Source organism: Petromyzon marinus, chromosome 59 (assembly GCF_048934315.1).
Source record: "Petromyzon marinus isolate PM22_M1 ecotype Great Lakes invasive population chromosome 59, UKy_Petmar_22M1.pri1.0, whole genome shotgun sequence".
In the NCBI taxonomy this organism is placed as follows: Eukaryota; Metazoa; Chordata; class Hyperoartia; order Petromyzontiformes; family Petromyzontidae; genus Petromyzon; species Petromyzon marinus.
The window spans coordinates 1,998,892-2,016,385 of NC_133725.1; the positions used below are offsets into that span (position 1 = coordinate 1,998,892).

General features: G+C 49.0%; 1 protein-coding gene across 1 annotated transcript in view; it reads left to right on the forward strand.

Moving 5' to 3' along the window:
* LOC116955462 (uncharacterized) overlaps positions 1–17,494 on the forward strand; it is a 200,939-nt gene that overhangs the window by 168,212 nt on the left and 15,233 nt on the right. The window contains exons 47-56 of the mRNA XM_076052996.1: positions 953–1,060; positions 2,533–2,640; positions 5,183–5,290; positions 6,050–6,103; positions 7,747–7,809; positions 11,029–11,082; positions 12,415–12,450; positions 13,922–13,939; positions 15,172–15,207; positions 15,697–15,726. Of these exons, the coding sequence (XP_075909111.1) occupies positions 953–1,060; positions 2,533–2,640; positions 5,183–5,290; positions 6,050–6,103; positions 7,747–7,809; positions 11,029–11,082; positions 12,415–12,450; positions 13,922–13,939; positions 15,172–15,207; positions 15,697–15,726 (615 nt within the window). The remainder of the gene's footprint in view (positions 1–952; positions 1,061–2,532; positions 2,641–5,182; positions 5,291–6,049; positions 6,104–7,746; positions 7,810–11,028; positions 11,083–12,414; positions 12,451–13,921; positions 13,940–15,171; positions 15,208–15,696; positions 15,727–17,494) is intronic.

Here is a 17,494-nt window from a genome sequence, read left to right on the forward strand (position 1 = left end):
TCGCCCGTTTAAATTCGTCGTTCATCCGTGCGATCAACTCGGCCTTTCCTTCGGTTATCGTATTCATTCAGTCACTCATCCACCTGTGGACTCATAAATCCAGTGACTCATTCACCCACCTACTCATTCAATGAGCCTCTCTCTCTCTTGCACATTCGCCCACTCATTCCTTCCCGACTCCGGTTCACGCATTTTGAAGGAAACTCGGAGGCAACTCTGCGGTGTCCATTTCCCCGAGGAGGCCGGCTCCGTACCACGGAGGGCCGGGGGTCAAGAAGGTCACAGGGGTCATGTGGTTAACGAGGTTTCCGAACGGATTCTTCGTTCTCGCGGTGCGACGTTGATCGCGCGCAGTCGGGATGAAGCTGATGACAATTATATCATCGGCAGCATGAAAATCTATAACAAACAAAAAAAAGCCCTTGAAGCTAGCCATGCACAGCCGCTTCCGATATCTTCCTTCCAGACATTTCCCGTGACTCCTGTGACCCCTGTGACTCCCATGGGCACCTTGATCGCCGTGAGCCGTGACCTCCGTGATCATATTGTGGCGTCCAGTGACCTACATGACTCCAGTGATCCCTATGACCTGTGACCCCAGTGACCACCGCGTGACCTCCTTGACCCCCACAACCACCGTGACCCCAGTAACCACCGCATGACCTCTTTGTCTCCCATAACCACCGTGACCCCAGTGACCCCAATGACCAGCGCGGACCCCAGTGACCTCCTAGACGGCGTGACCCCCCCCCCCGTGACCACCGCGTGTCCCCCGTTGACCAAATGACCCCTGTAACCGTCTTGACCTCCAGTAACTACCGCGTGTCCCCCGTGACCCCCATTGACCGCGTGACCCCCGTGACCTCCTTGACCCCCAGTGACCACCGCGTGACCTCTGTTGACCCCCCGTGACCCCCGTAGCGTTGCCCACGAGCGTGCCGTTGTGTTGCAGGGGGTCATGGGGCCTCCCGGGCCGAAGGGCGTGGGGGGCCCGGAGGGGGCAGCCGGGGACTACGGAGAGGATGGCGTCACCGGGGAGAACGGCAAGCCTGGCTCTCCCGTGAGGCCACCACCATCGTCGTCACCGTCTTCGTCGTCACCGTCATCGTCGTCATCATTGTCATCGTCGTCATCGTCGTCATTGTCATCGTCATCGCCGTCATTGTCATCGTCGTCATCGTTGTCATCATCGTCATCGTTGTCATCGTCGTCACCATCATCGTCATCATCGTCATCATCGTCATCGTCGTCATCGTCGTCGCCGTCACCGTCATCGTCGTCACCGTTGTCATCGTCACCATTGCAGTGCTGCACCGGCCACCCATTTGAGACTGAGTCGACCTAGGGGAGGCCCAAGGTTCAGACAATCATCGCCGGTGTGGGCCGTGAGCGGGGAACCCAACCCGGCTCGCCGGGTTCGCAGCGCGCTGACCGCCGCTCGCCGCCGCTCGCCGCACGCACGACGCCGCCGACATGCATGCTTGCGTGCTTGCGTGCCGGGTCCGAGTGCATCGCGCTCACTGCCGTGCTGGGCAATGCACGAGGGTCGCGTTGGGTTAAAGCCACAATTCGTGGCCGCTGTCGAGTCGATAAAAGTTGCGCGCACGCACGCACGCACGCACACACCGATTGTTTTGCCAAGAACACCGCGCTAGACCCGGCGGGCGGGCGGGCTGGGGGGGGGGGTGGTGAGTGTAGTGGTGCGTTGATTGCCATTTAATAACCCAACCGGCAATCAGGGGCGGAGCCAGCCCGGGGTGACATTCGACAAATGTTAATTTCAAGAATGATTTAGAGAGAGTCAGGCTGCTGAGCTAGACGCCATCGGTTGGCGACACGCTCTGACAATGCAGTTGGCACGGAGTCCGCCAGACCGAGTGTCGTTCACTCACACGCAGAACGTCACCCCCTGTCACTCCCCCCCCTGGCTCCGCCCCTGCCGGCAATGGATACTCATTGTCATTCATTAATCTCCCACCCCCCCCACATCGCTCAAGTAGTGCTGACAAGTGACGTCATCACATCCACGCCTCTATTTAAGGGAACGAAACAGGAGGAGGATTTCTCCACAAATCTGGCTGCTGTCCGCCTGATGAAGCTGGTTGTAATTACTGGCGAAACGTCGTACACTCAGCTTGTAAGTGTCGTGTGGATTTGCTCTCCAACACGCAATCGGTGTGCTGTACCAGGTGACGAATTCGGCAACGTTCTGTTTACGTGACAAACCTTACTAATTGGCTGTGTCGGGTGGTGGCGGGTTTGACGACACATTTTTACATGTTTACCTGTTTTTATAGATTATCCACCAACAAAAAAAATTCGGCTTAGATCGCGTAAATATAAATGCGTCGTTAAACCCGCCACTACCCCCCCCACCCCTCCAGCCAATGAATAAGGTTTGCGTCGCGTGAACAAAAACGTGGCCGGTTCTTCTACAAGCGCAGCGCCCGGCGGCCGCGTGCTCGGTAGAGTTTAAACCCACCGCGGCATTTCCACGTCGCCTCCGCGTCTCTCCCGTGTCGCCCGCCGCAGGGGGATCGGGGCGACGACGGTGAGGAGGGTGCGGATGGCTCTGCGGGTGCCGCGGGCGACCCGGGGACTCACGGACTCCCCGGTCTGCACGGACCCACGGGCTTCAAGGTTCGCGCAAAAAAGCCAAATCCTCTGGCGCGTCAGGGATTTTTTGTTCATTCATCGTTGAGCAACGATCGTCAACGGGCGCGGGGGCTGCGGCTGGCTGGCGGGCGGGGTGGCGGCGCCCGTTACAAGAGCGTGAAACGGCGCGGTCAAAATAAAACTGCGAATATAAACTGAACGTGTAAACTACTTTTATTTTCTTAGGTAAAGCCCCACGAATGAGCTGTGAAGCTATTTATTTTAGAAGCGACCCTGGCTACCGCAAATTGATGGCTCAACGAAGCGGAACGTCACGTGGAAATGTACAGCGGCAAAATCATCCCAACAATCAACATTCGTCAACTAAAGTGAAACAAATTATATATTTTTCACCAGGTCTAAGGCCCCGCTGGGCTGCATAGCCCTTTGTCGGAAATCGAAACCTGGCAATCGCCAAACGAGAGCTCAACGAAGTGGGCTTGTCACGATCGCCGTGGAAGTTCACGGCGGCAGCCTTAATATTCTAAATTGCGCGTCGATTCGAAGAGTATAGAGGGAAAATTCCATAGGACCCGGAGAACAGTCCCGCGTGAGCACAGGGAGAGAGAGGCGTGCAAAATATACAGCAGCAGCAGGCGTCGGAGTTGGGATGGAACCCACGACCCCCCCGTATACCAGGCGAGGCAGAGTATAGGATGAAGAATTAAAGCTTTCGTGACTGCATACATTTCTCATTGGTTTTCTTCTCGGTAAAGTCACGTATGTAGGAATACCATAAAATCACATTGAAACAAATCAAACACGACGTTTCGACCGCAACACAGGCGATCTTCATCAGGTGTAAAAAAAACAAATAGCACACAGGGTGACATCAACGCAACACGTAGAGAGCGTTAAACTTGCACGGAGGTAAATACAAACAAGAAGATGAGAGACGAGAATTCAACAAACCTAAGAAAAATTTTACGTGATGTAAAACCAGTCGGCCAACGACACAGTTTAGACACTTGCCTGGCACACCACGAATTCGTCGTGTTTGATTTGTTTCAATGTGATTTTATGGTATTTTCACACACGTGGCTTTACCGAAAAAAAAAACAATGAGTAATTTATGCAGTCACGAAAGCTTTAATTCTTTATTAACACACTTCTACGGGGAAGTCACCTTTACAATTCTGTCCTATACTTATTGCGCCCACTTTTCCTGTCCCCTCCCCCCTCTTCTGCTGCTGCCGCCGTGCCCCCTTGCTCTCTTCAGCCCCTCCCCCCACCTCTACCGCTTATTTTAAGCCTCTGTCTGTTCATCCCCTCCGGCCCCTTTTTGCTTGCTTCTCTGTCCGTCTTTCCACCTTCTTACCTCTTGGTGTCCCTGTATATGTATTTCTGCTACCTTGTACCTCGTATTTGTCCACTCTGTCTATGCTGGTGTGTTCAACCCAGAGGATGAACACGAAATTTAGCACTCTTCTGAAATTCGTGGTCCGCCAGGCAAGTGTCTAAACTGTGTCGTTGGCCCGACTGGTTTTGCATCACGTAAAATTTTTCTTAGGTTTGTTGAATTCTCGTCTCTAATCTTCTTGTTTGTATTTACCTCCGTGCAGTTTAACGCTCTCTACGTGTTGCGTTGATGTCACCCTGTGTGCTATTTGTTTTTTTTACACCTGATGAAGATGGCTTGTGTTGCGGTCGAAACGTCGTGTTTGATTTGTTTCAATGTGATTTTATGGTATTCCTACATACGTGACTTTACCGAGAAGAAAACCAATGAGTATAGGATGACTTACGGCAATCCTAGAAATGTCGTCTGGTTTCGGATAAAAAAATTGTCGGAACTCCCGAGTAATTTGCGTTTAGTTTGTCCCTCGTCCGCACCTACGATGACCACGGTTGGCTAGGGGGCCGTCAATAAATGACGTCACGCACCTAGGGGGGCGGGGGGGGGGCGGTCAGACATTTGTGACGATGTGTGGCCTCAAAGCGCACCTAGCCTGGCACAGGCGCCGTGGTGACGTCACCGTCACTTAGCGGTGAATGGCCGGGGTATTGGTAGGCAAGGCGGTGGTAATCCACAGCCAGTTAGTAAGGTTTGTCACGTAAACGAAACATTCCAATTCGTCACTAGTACATCACGCCGGTGTGTTGGAGAGCAAATCCACAAAATGTGCAGTCTGAGTGTACGACGTTTCGCCAGTAATTACAACGGGCATCATCAGGTGGACAGCAGCCAGATTTGCGGAGAAATCCTCCTCCCGTTTCGTTCCCTTAAATCGAGGTGTCGATGTTATGACGTCACTTGTGAGCCCTTCACGTGGGAAGGGGGGTGGCGGGTTGATTAATGAATGCATATAAATGACAATGGTGTATCCATTGCTAATTGGCTGTGTCGGGTGGTGGCGGGTTTAATGACACATTTATATTTACGTGATCTAACCCCCCAAAACAACCTCTCATTATGGATGATATAGGTTGCGAAGCCTCCTACTGCTACTCCATGTTAATCTGAGTGGTGGTAATGTTGGTGATAGTGATGGCATTGGTGGTGGCTGCTGTGTGTGCCCCTGTGAAGGGAGGGATGGGTTTGCCTGGACAGGGTGGTCCAACCGGGATGAGAGGATCGGAGGGCACCATGGGGATATCCGGAGAGACCGGATCGCCAGGGAGCAAAGGGAATCCCGTAAGTGACGTGCACGCACACACAGACACGTGACAAAGACCCCCCCCCCCCGCCCCCGTGTAGCCTCAACAGACTGCTGGGGAAAGTGCTGTTAGCGAGCAGCAGCACCACACCTGTCAACCACTTATCAGTGCCCCGCCTTATCACAGACCAACTCAGACTGTATTGGTCACCCCGTGCCCCTTATAAATCTCAACGTTCATTCTACAAGAAGCGACCCAGCCATCACAAGTGATAGCTCAACTAAGTGGGCTTATCATCATTCTTCTGGAAAGTTATAGCAGCAGCCGAATATCTCTAAACGCGTGGTGACGTTGATTCTAAATGTGGAGGGAAAACCCGGAGGGCCCTGAGAACAATCCACGTGACCACGGGGAGAGAGAGAGAGAGACACGCAAACTCCAAATATACAGCAGCAGGCGTCAGGGTCGGGATCGAACCCACGACCTCCTGCACACCAGGCGAGGTAGTTAACATCTCCTAGCCACCGTGATGATGATGATGAGAGAGAGACACGCAAACTCCAAATATACAGCAGCAGGCGTCAGGGTCGGGATCGAACCCACGACCTCCTGTACACCAGGCGAGGTGGTTAACATCTCCTAGCCACCGTGATGATGACGAGACAGAGAGAGAGACACCGCAAACTCCAAATATACAGCAGCAGCAGGCGTCAGGGTTGGGATCACACCCACGACCTCCTGCACACCATCTCGCCACGTGTATGTGACGTGTGAAACTGTCTTCTTCTTTTGGCAGGGAGACTCTGGAGAACCGGGCTTCAGGGGAATGCAAGGTCCAATCGGCCCAAAGGTTGTTCAATTTCTGCATTCAGTTGTTACATTTTGTTTATCGCGTTTAACAAAAAGTGTAACCGTCTTTCCGTTCGTTCGTTAGTTGCTTGCCATGGGGAGGGGCGAGTGGGAGGATGAGGTTAATTCCCAGCGTGCTGAGATCAAGTGCACATTCGGGACACGCTCGCGCGCTATGGATCGTGGCCCGTGGATTGAGATATTGAGATTCCGCAGAACTGCATCTGTGTATGGTACACCAGCTGCACAGTGGCTCAGAGGAAAGCGCTGCAGAGGGTCATCAACACGGCCCAAAAATCGCCGGCTGCCTTCTCCCCACACTGGAAGAACTACACAGCTCCCGTTGCATCGAAAAAGGCGCAGAACATTATAAAGGACTCTTCTCACCCTGGACACTCGCTGTTTGAGCTGTTTCCATCATACAGACGATTCAGATCAGTCAAAACAAGGACAAACAGATTCAAACACAGCTTTCATCCTACAGCAATTACCACACTCAATACTGCTAATTAATTATTAAGTAATACTGTTTACAATTGACTGTAAAATAGCGATGTGCAATGACAAAATGTACCTTTATGTGGGTATGTGGGTATATCTTCTTTGGTTCTTTCGGTAAAGTCACGCAGAATGAGAATAAAATAATAAATAACATAAAATAACAGTAAAATTCTCACGACGTTTTGGCCACAACTTGTGTTGTGGCCGAAACGTCGTGATAATTTTATTGTGTTATTTTATTTATTATTTTATTCTTATTCTACGTGGTGACTTTACCGAAAGAACCAAAGAAGATGCATCCTTGCAGTCACGAAAGCTTTAAATCGAAATATGTGGTTATACTTGGACAGTTTTTATATATAAAATGTACTGATTATATTTTATTTTATTTTTATTTCTTGTTTTATTTATTTAAATTTATGAATGATGCACTGACTGGCGAGCACTTTAAATTGCGTTGTACTGGTGACAATGACAATGAAGGATCTATCTATCTATCTATGGTTCTGAGAGCCCTTGGAAATGTTGAACATGTGGGTTGGCTTTCGCGACCAATACCATCCACAATGCAGGCGTTTTTTTTGGGTTCGATCACGTGAACATATATAAACGTGTCGTCACTAGCACAGCACCGGTGTGGCTGTACTCGCAACGGAGCGGCTTGTTCCGTTCACGTGACAAACCTTCGCTAATTGGCTGTGTCGGGTGGTGGCGAGCTTCACGACACGCGTATATATTTATACGCGATCCAACCCAAAAAAAAAAACCTGTACTATGGAGCCCCTGGAATGTCCACCGATTCCGATCCCGTCCCTAGCGGGTTCGCGCGCGGCATTTGAACCAACGGCACGAGTTTCTTAAATCACCCCCTCCACCGTCCCCCTCCCTCGACGTGCGGCGGGGTGAAGTGCGGGCAACTCCTTCTTCTTAGATATGATGTCCAGCGTGGAAGAATAGGCCAACGATTACCCCCCTGGAGCCTTCTCCGTAGTCGAAGAGCCCATCCCGCCGGCAGCGGCGGCAGCCAAGCAATTGCAGGAGCTGCGCCTTTACCTCTGTAACGCGTCGATGTGTGCGCGCGTGTGGTTGTTGTGGTTGCGGTGGTTGTTGTGGTTGTTGTGGTTGCGGTGGTTGTTGTGGCAGGGATACCAGGGCGACGTGGGGCCGTACGGGATCATCGGACCGCGGGGATCTCCGGGAATGATCGTACGGCTTCACACGACGATGGCAACACGCCCGATAACAGACACACACACACCGGATAACAGACACACACACACGAGATAACAGACACACACACCGGATAACAGACACACACACACCGGATAACAGACACACACACACCGGATAACAGACACACACACACCAGATAACAGACACACACATACGAGATAACACACCAGATAAACACACCGGATAACAGACACACACACACCGGATAACAGACACACACACACCGGATAACAGACACACACACACCGGATAACAGACACACACACACGAGATAACAGACACACACACACCGGATAACAGACACACACACTGGATAACAGACACACACACACCGGATAACAGACACACACACACCGGATAACAGACACACACACACCGGATAACAGACACACACACACCGGATAACAGACACACACACCGGATAACACACACACACACACACCGGATAACAGACACACACACGAGATAACAGACACACACACACACACGAGATAACAGACACACGAGATAACAGACACACACACACACCGGATAACAGACACACACACACCAGATAACAGACACACACACACCGGATAACAGACACACACACACCGGATAACAGACACACACACACCGGATAACAGACACACACACACACCGGATAACAGACACACACACACCGGATAACAGACACACACACACGAGATAACAGACACACACACACACGAGATAACAGACACACGAGATAACAGACACACACACACCGGATAACAGACACACACACACCAGATAACAGACACACACCGGATAACAGACACACACACACCGGATAACAGACACACACACACCGGATAACAGACACACACACCGGATAACAGACACACACACACACCGCATAACAGACACACACACACGAGATAACACACCAGATAACAGACACACACACGAGATAACAGACACACACCGGCTAACAGACACACACACCGGATAACAGACACACACACGAGATAACACACCAGATAACAGACACACACACCAGATAACAGACACACACTGGATAACAGACACACACACCGGATAACAGACACACACACGAGATAACAGACACACACACGATAACAGACACACACACACGAGATAACAGACACACACACGAGATAACAGACACACACACGAGATAACACACACACACACGAGATAACAGACACACACACGCCCGATAACAGACACACACACACGAGATAACAGACACACACACACGAGATAACAGACACACACACACGAGATAACAGACACACACACACGAGATAACACACACACACACGAGATAACAGACACACACACGCCCGATAACAGACACACACACGAGATAACAGACACACACACACACACACGAGATAACAGACACATACCGGATAACAGACACACACACACACGAGATAACAGACACACACATACCGGATAACAGACACACACACACACACGATAACAGACACACACACACACGAGATAACAGACACACACACACGACATAACAGACACACACACACGAGATAACACACACACACGAGATAACACACACACACACACGAGATAACAGACACACACACACCAGATAACAGACACACACCGGATAACACACACACACGAGATAACAGACACATACACGCCCAATAACAGACACACACACGAGATAACAGACACACACACACGAGATAACAGACACATACCGGATAACAGACACACACACACACACGAGATAACAGACACACACACACGAGATAACAGACACACACACACGAGATAACAGACACACACACGAGATAACACACCAGATAACAGACACACACACCAGATAACAGACACATACCGGATAACAGACACACACACACACGAGATAACAGACACACACATACCGGATAACAGACACACACACACACACGAGATAACAGACACACACACACCAGATAAAAGACACACACCGGATAACAGACACACACACACGAGATAACAGACACACACACACCGGATAACAGACACACACACACACTGGATAACAGACACACACACGAGATAACAGACACACACACCAGATAACAGACACACACACCGGATAACACACACACACACACCGGATAACAGACACACACACACCGGATAACAGACACACACACACGAGATAACAGACACACACACCGGATAACAGACACACACACGAGATAACACGCCAGATAACAAACACAACGGACAACACACCAGATAACAACAACACACCGGATAACAACACACCAGATAACAACACACCAGATAACAACAACACACCAGATAACAACACACCAGATAACAACAACACACCAGATAACAACACACCAGATAACAACAACACACCACGTAACAACACACCGGATAACAACAACACACCAGATAACAACACACCAGATAACAACAACACCAGATAACAACACACCAGATAACAACAACACACCAGATAACAACACACCGGATAACGCAATGGATAATACGGCAGTTATCGCATCATCATCACGGTGGCTAGGAGATGTTAACTACCTCGCCTGGTATGCAGGAGGTCGTGGTTTCGATCCCGACCGTGACGCCTGCTGTATATTTGGAGTTTGCGGTGTCTCTCTGTCTCCCGGGCCCTCCGACTTTCCCCTCCACATTTAGAGTCAACGTCACCCGTTTGGAGTATTTGGCCGCTGCTAGAAACTCTCCGCGTGATGACGACGACGATGACGATGACGAGCCACTTCGTTGAGTTATCATTTGTGATGGCCAGTGTCGATTCTGAAAGAAGAGCTACGTAGCAGCTCATTTGCCGGGGCCTTACCTGGTAAAAATACAACAACAACAAAACAGTTAAAATATTACAGCGATAACGGTGGTCGTGAGTAGCGTATGTTTCATAACCGGGGAGGCATCTCGCAGCGCTGTGGACGCGATCACGTGACTCTCTCGTCACGTATACATCTCAACGTTCATCCCACATAGTCTCATCACAAGGGAGAAACACAAATAGACACACAATAATACTTTGCCCGTATTGAAACGGCTGTACGCTGTATGGACCTGAAAACTCAATTCCCCTGTACAAGAATACGGGGTAAACCGTGATGGGTTGAAGCGGTATGCAAAACCTCTATCATGGATTCCCAATTTTGTCGTCTTGAATGTCCACATTTGTCACTGCAGGGTAGCTCTGGTGTGGCCGGGCCCTCCGGCCTCTCGGGACCAAACGGAGTTCGCGTAAGTACCCGGGGGGGCGTGCCCGTGCGGCCCGGGGTCAAGAGGTCGCCGCGCCCCGCCATCGCTTCCTTTTTCCCCGGCTGCCAGATGCTGGCAGCCGTTTGCGCGGCCGTGGTCAGCCGGTGACATGCCCACTCGGTGGTGGCTTTTGTGAGCGGCCTCTGAAAATCTTGGGCGTTCTAATTAGGAAAAACCTCGTCGTGTGCATCGGCCTTCCCGTGAAAGTGACGCACAACCGCCTTTGTCTACCGGCGGCAGGCGTTTATAAACAATGCGACGACAACAAAACAACAAAGCGATCAAATGCTCTCCCCATGGCCCTCAAGTCCACGCTACACAACTCATTTGACACTGCGAAAAGCCTCGAGGTTTTCGCAAACAAAGCAGGACGTGAGCTGCTATGTTTGCGCAGCGCAACCCAGCGTGGTGACATCGTCTCGTCGCAGCCACGGGCGCCTTTTTCACCGCCCTGAATGGCTCTCAAACGGCGTGGCTAGAATGCTGGAAGCTACTCGCAATGAACGAAGGGGAAATCTCTCACTTCGGACCGCCTTCTCGGCCGCCCCGAGACCTCCCAGAGGCAGCACAAATCAGACTGTGGTGTTGCAGCGGTTTCTAAAGTGAACAACTTAAAATGTTATCTTCATTAGGCAATTCATGCTGAAAGAATCATGATATTTGAAACATTTTAAACACAACAAAAGCAAGTTTAACACGTAGGCTTTCGCGACCAATGTCATCCATAATATAGGTTTTTTTTTGGGTTAGATCGCGTAAATACAAATGTGTCTTTAAATCCGACACAGCCAATTAGTAAGTTTTGTCACGTGAACAGAACGTGGCAATTTGTTACGAGTACAGCGCGCCGGTTGGGCGCTGGAGAGCCAACCCGTGGTTCATCAACGCCTGCTTGCCCCTTTGACGCCTGACCCTCCCACGATCTCGTTTTTACTTCACAGTTTCCATCATCATCATCGCCACCGCCGCCATCATCTTAACTTCGCTGGCACTCTCCTCGCCACTTCGTCGTCACGTTGCGTGAGATCTCGGGGGTGACTCGGTGGCTCGGGAGGAGGTTCACAATGGCCCGTGCCGGAGGCACTAAACCACTGCGCACCTGAAAACCCCGGTTCGAACCCAGGTTCTCAGCGCTCGCTGGTTTCAGTCCTTCTGACCGCGGCCGGTGTCAACCTCCTGAGCCGCCGAGGTGCGTTAGGGAAGACAACGCGAGCGTGTCGCGCCTCAATAGGTGCTCGCAAAACTGATCACGTCTTGACAGTCCCTCTCGATTCAACGATTTGTCTGTCGTGGTGTTTTTTTTCTCTTCTCCAGGGGTCTCAAGGAGAGAAAGGGGGGAAAGGAGACATGGTACGACCCGTTATTCACTTTATCGGCTTCGCTCCACGAGCCTCCACCCCCCCGCCCCCCCCCCTGCCATTTCATGTATGGTACAGTCCACCGTGACCTGCTCAGTTCATGTTTTAAAAGGAACGCGCCGGCTAATAGTGGGCACGTGCATCACCCACGACGACGGGAGGCTCAGAAACGTGGGACAGTTAATCGGCAGCATGCTGCGTGTGTGTGTGTGTTGGGCTTCTTTCGCACCGTACCTAGCAAACCATGCGAATTTGAGGTGCAATGTTAGGTCTATGGGTAGTGTTGAGTCTATGGGCAGTGTTGAGTCTATGGGCAGTGTTGAGTCTATGGGTAGTGTTGAGTCTATGGGCAGTGTTGAGTCTATGGGCAGTGTTGAGTCTATGGGCAGTGTTGAGGCTATGAGTAGTGTTGAGTCTATGGGTAGTGTTGAGTCTATGGGCAGTGTTGAGTCTATGGGCAGTTTTCTTTGGTTCTTTCGGTAAAGTCACGTAGAATGAGAATAAAATAATAAATTGATAAAGTAAAATAACACAACAATAATAATATTATTGTGTTATTTTACAATAATATTATTGTGTTATTTTATTTTATCAATTTATTATTTTATTCTCATTCTACGTGACTTTACCGAAAGAACCAAAGAAGATGAATCATTGCAGTCACGAAAGCTTTAAATCGAAATCTATGGGCAGTGTTGAGTCTATGGGCAGTGTTGAGTCTATGGGCAGTGTTGAGTCTATGAGAGATAAAGTAATGAGAGATAAAGTGGTGAGAGATAAAGTGGTGAGAGATAAAGTGGTGAGAGATAAAGTGGTGAGAGATAAAGTGATGAGAGATAAAGTGATGAGAGATAAAGTGGTGAGAGATAAAGTGGTGAGAGATAAAGTGATGAGAGATAAAGTGATGAGAGATAAAGTGATGAGAGATAAAGTGATGAGAGATAAAGTGATGAGAGATAAAGTGACGAGAGATAAAGTGATGAGAGATAAAGTGATGAGAGATAAAGTGATGAGAGATAAAGTGGTGAGAGAGATAAAGTGATATGATGATGATGCTACTGAACAGCATCATTGTAACTTAAGGGAAGTTACTTTATAAACTATTACTTATGTTCTAGATTTGAAGTTTCGTGACATCAGGGATCCATACTATGTTTTTTTCGGTAAAGTCAACGTAGGTAAAGAAAATAAAAATAAAATATAAAAAAAGATCAAAATTAAAAGAAATAAAAAATACAAATTATTTACTTTTTCTCTTTTATTTTATTTGTATTTTATTTTCCTACGTGACTTTACCGAAAGAACCAGAGTATATTACTTATGTTAAATAATAGTTGTATTTATTTCATGTTAATTTTAACCTATTTTACATTTTTTTCATGATAATGCCCATCTGTTTCGTAGAGTTTTAATGTATCGTTAATTAACGCGTGTTCGTTTGTCTTTTCTGTTGTCTCTGACAGGGTCTTCAAGGTCCTCAGGTAATGACTTCCTGCTTACATAACCAATATATGTGCAAAAATAATACAAAATTATACCTGACCCTGGTTAAATAGCCTACCGGCTAAGGTTGGTGATGAACATGTTGGCGTCCGTGTGTAACGTGGGGTCATCCGATATCAGTGAGACTCTAGGGTAAAGTTTTGTGGCTCTTGGACACTCACCTTGAACAATACCAGACGCATTGACCAAGGGGTTAACGCATTGGCTATGTGTGTCCGTGTGTAACGTGGGGTCAAGGTAACATGGGGGTCAAGGCAAGTCCCGTAGAAGTCATCCGATATGAGTGAGACTCTAGGGTAAAGTTTTGTGGCTCTTGGACACTCACCTTGAACAATACCAGACACATTGACCAAGGGGTTAACGCATTGGCTATGTGTGTCCGTGTGTAACGTGGGGTCAAGGTAACGTAGGGGTCAAGGCAAGTCCCGTAGAGGTCATCCGATATGAGTGAGACTCTAGGGTAAAGTTTTGTGGCTCTTGGACACTCAAAACACTGCCTATGATGAAGCGCTCATGTTGGGAATTATTACAGGGTGGCTATGAGATGTTAACTACCTCGCCTGGTATACAGGAGGTCGTGGGTTCGATCTCGACCCTGACGCCCGCTGCTGTATATATTTGGAGTTTGCGTGTCTCTCTCTCTCATCATCATCACGGTGGCTAGGAGATGTTAACTACCTCGCCCGGTATACAGGAGGTCGTGGGTTCGATCTCGACCCTGACGCCTGCTGCTGTATATTTGGAGTTTGCGTGTCTCTCTCTCTCTCATCATCATCACGGTGGCTAGGAGATGTTAACTACCTCGCCTGGTATACAGGAGGTCGTGGGTTCGATCTCGACCCTGACGCCTGCTGCTGTATATTTGGAGTTTGCGGTGTCTCTCTTTCTCCGTGATCGCGTGGATTTTTCTCCGGGTCCTCGGGTTTTTCCCTCCACATTTGGAATCAACAACAAGCGTTTAGATTATTTGGCTGCTGCTATAAATATCCACGTGACGATGATGACGATGATGATGATGAGCCCACTTCGTTGGGCTATCATTTGTGATGGCTGGGTCGCTTCTGAAAAAGAGCTACACAACTCAGCGGGGGGCCCTACCTGGTAAAATAAAATGTTAAAAAATGCTAAAAATGTCGTTACAGAATCCATGCGTGTGCGTGCTTTTTCGTCCGTGTTTTTGTATTTATTTACTTTGCTTTCATTTTACCAGGGACCCACGGGGCCCAGGGGTCTCCCAGGGTCTCCGGTAAGCACATCGTCCGATGCAGCATCGACTCTGTCCGTTCACTTGTGGAATAACGCTTCCGAATGCGTACCCAGAATGATCCCGTGATCCTGTTATCCGCACATCGCAACTGAGCCCGCGTTGTCCACCTCTGTGGCCGTTTCCGAGCCAGCAGTGGGAATTCCACATTCTTATGGCAGGGGCTTGTCCAGCCCTTAATTGCACCTCCGATTTACACGGTTGGCTGAGTACGCTGCGACATAAATCCGATGTGCATACATACAAGTCGAACTTGCCGTGTACCTCCCCTAGGTCGACTCAGCCTTGAATAGGTACCTGGTGCATCAGTGCTGGGGAGACAAAGGCGGCCGGGTATGCGTGGCGTTGGCCGTCCCCACGATCACGCGCTGTTGCCGACCTTCGACGGTGTTCACGAACAGCACTTGCCCCAACAGTCTGTGTGGGCTACATGGGGGATCTTTGTGTTTTTCTTCGTGTTTGTGTGTGTAGGGTCCTCCAAGCATCCCTGCCCGCACTGTGGTGAGTAAACAAATTAATGGGTGGCAGGTTTGTACATTAATCGGTGCGTTTGTGTGTGTGTGTTATCAGTTTGCACATAAAGCTTTTCGCGTTTTAGCGTCCTCTCGTCTAACACCGTTTTGAGACGAGGCTCAAAAGAAAGCTGTCTCTGGTGTGGACCAATCAGTTTCAAGGACAATGCATATATTATCATTGTTTACATGTTCACCACAAGTGCGTATGGTCAATGCAGACACGATTCCTTGAAAAATGATTCAGTTTGGTGTTTTTACATCTTAATACCTTTGATTTCAAGCTTTCGTGACTGCAGGGATTCATATTCTTGGTTCTTTCGGTAAAGTCACGTAGAAGGGGAACAATAAAATAATAAATTAAATAATTATAATAAAAATATAAAACAATAAAATTATCACGACGTTTCGACTGCAACACAAGCAATCATCATCAGGTGTGCTGTGGTTTTCACACCTGATGATGATTGCTTGTGTTGCAGTCGAAACGTCGTGAGAATTTCATTGTTTTATAGTTTAATAATTTTTTTATTATTTATTGCTTCCCTTCTACGTGGTGACTTTACCAAAATAACCAAGAATATATATCTTAATACCTGTTTAGTTGCCAGAAAGGATAAAACCTATTGTTATACGGGAGGGAGGAGATCTTAGTCTTTATTTTATTATCACCGTTACATGGGGGGGGGGGGGGGGGTAGCACCAGCGGTTAGCGCGCTGCCGCTACGAACCCGCGCCACTCCCCAGCGCGTCTCTCGCTAACCGGCTTCAGGATGGTCGGGGGCGCCGTCTCCTTCAGAAGCGCGACGGCCCCAAAGGTTCGACCAAAGTTCTCGTCCGGTCCAGAGCCGCTCTGCGCGTCGAGGTGAGAGGCGGCGCTTCTCCGGCGAGCCATCGGAGCGCTGCTGCAAGCCGGAGGGTCCCGGGCCGTCCCGCGTCGCTTTGGACAGGCTGTTTGGGCGAGCGCTGTTTGCGAGCAGCGGCGCCCTCGAAAGCCGTCGCTGCGGCGCCTTCGTCTGCCCAGTTGGCCGATGTTTTCTGGGCTGCACCAGGCGCTCGTTTGAGGCTGAGTCGACCTACGGGAGGCCCAGAGCCGGTTCAGAGCGGGAATCGAATTTGAGTCACTGGGTTTGAGAGAGAACAATACAAACGAGACGGAACAATGCAAACGAGACGGAACAATGCAAACGAAACAGAACAATACAAAAGAGACAGAACAATGTAAATGACACAGAACAATACAAACGACACAGAACAATGTAAATGACACAGAACAATACAAACGACACAGAACAATACAAACGACACAGAACAATGCAAACGAGACAGAACAATGCAAATGACACAGAACAATACAAACGACACAGAACAATACAAACGACACAGAACAATACAAACGAGACAGAACAATGCAAATGACACAGAACAATGCAAACGAGACAGAACAATACAAAAGAGACAGAACAATACAAACGAGACAGAACAATACAAACGAGACAGAACAATGTAAACGAGACAGAACAATACAAACGAGACAGAACAATGCAAACGAGACAGAACAATACAAAAGAGACAGAACAATGCAAACGACACAGAACAATGCAAATGACACAGAACAATGCAAACGAGACAGAACAATACAAACGAGACAGAACAATACAAACGAGACAGAACAATACAAACGAGACAGAACAATACAAACGAGACAGAACAATACAAACGAGACAGAACAATACAAACGAGACAGAACAATGCAA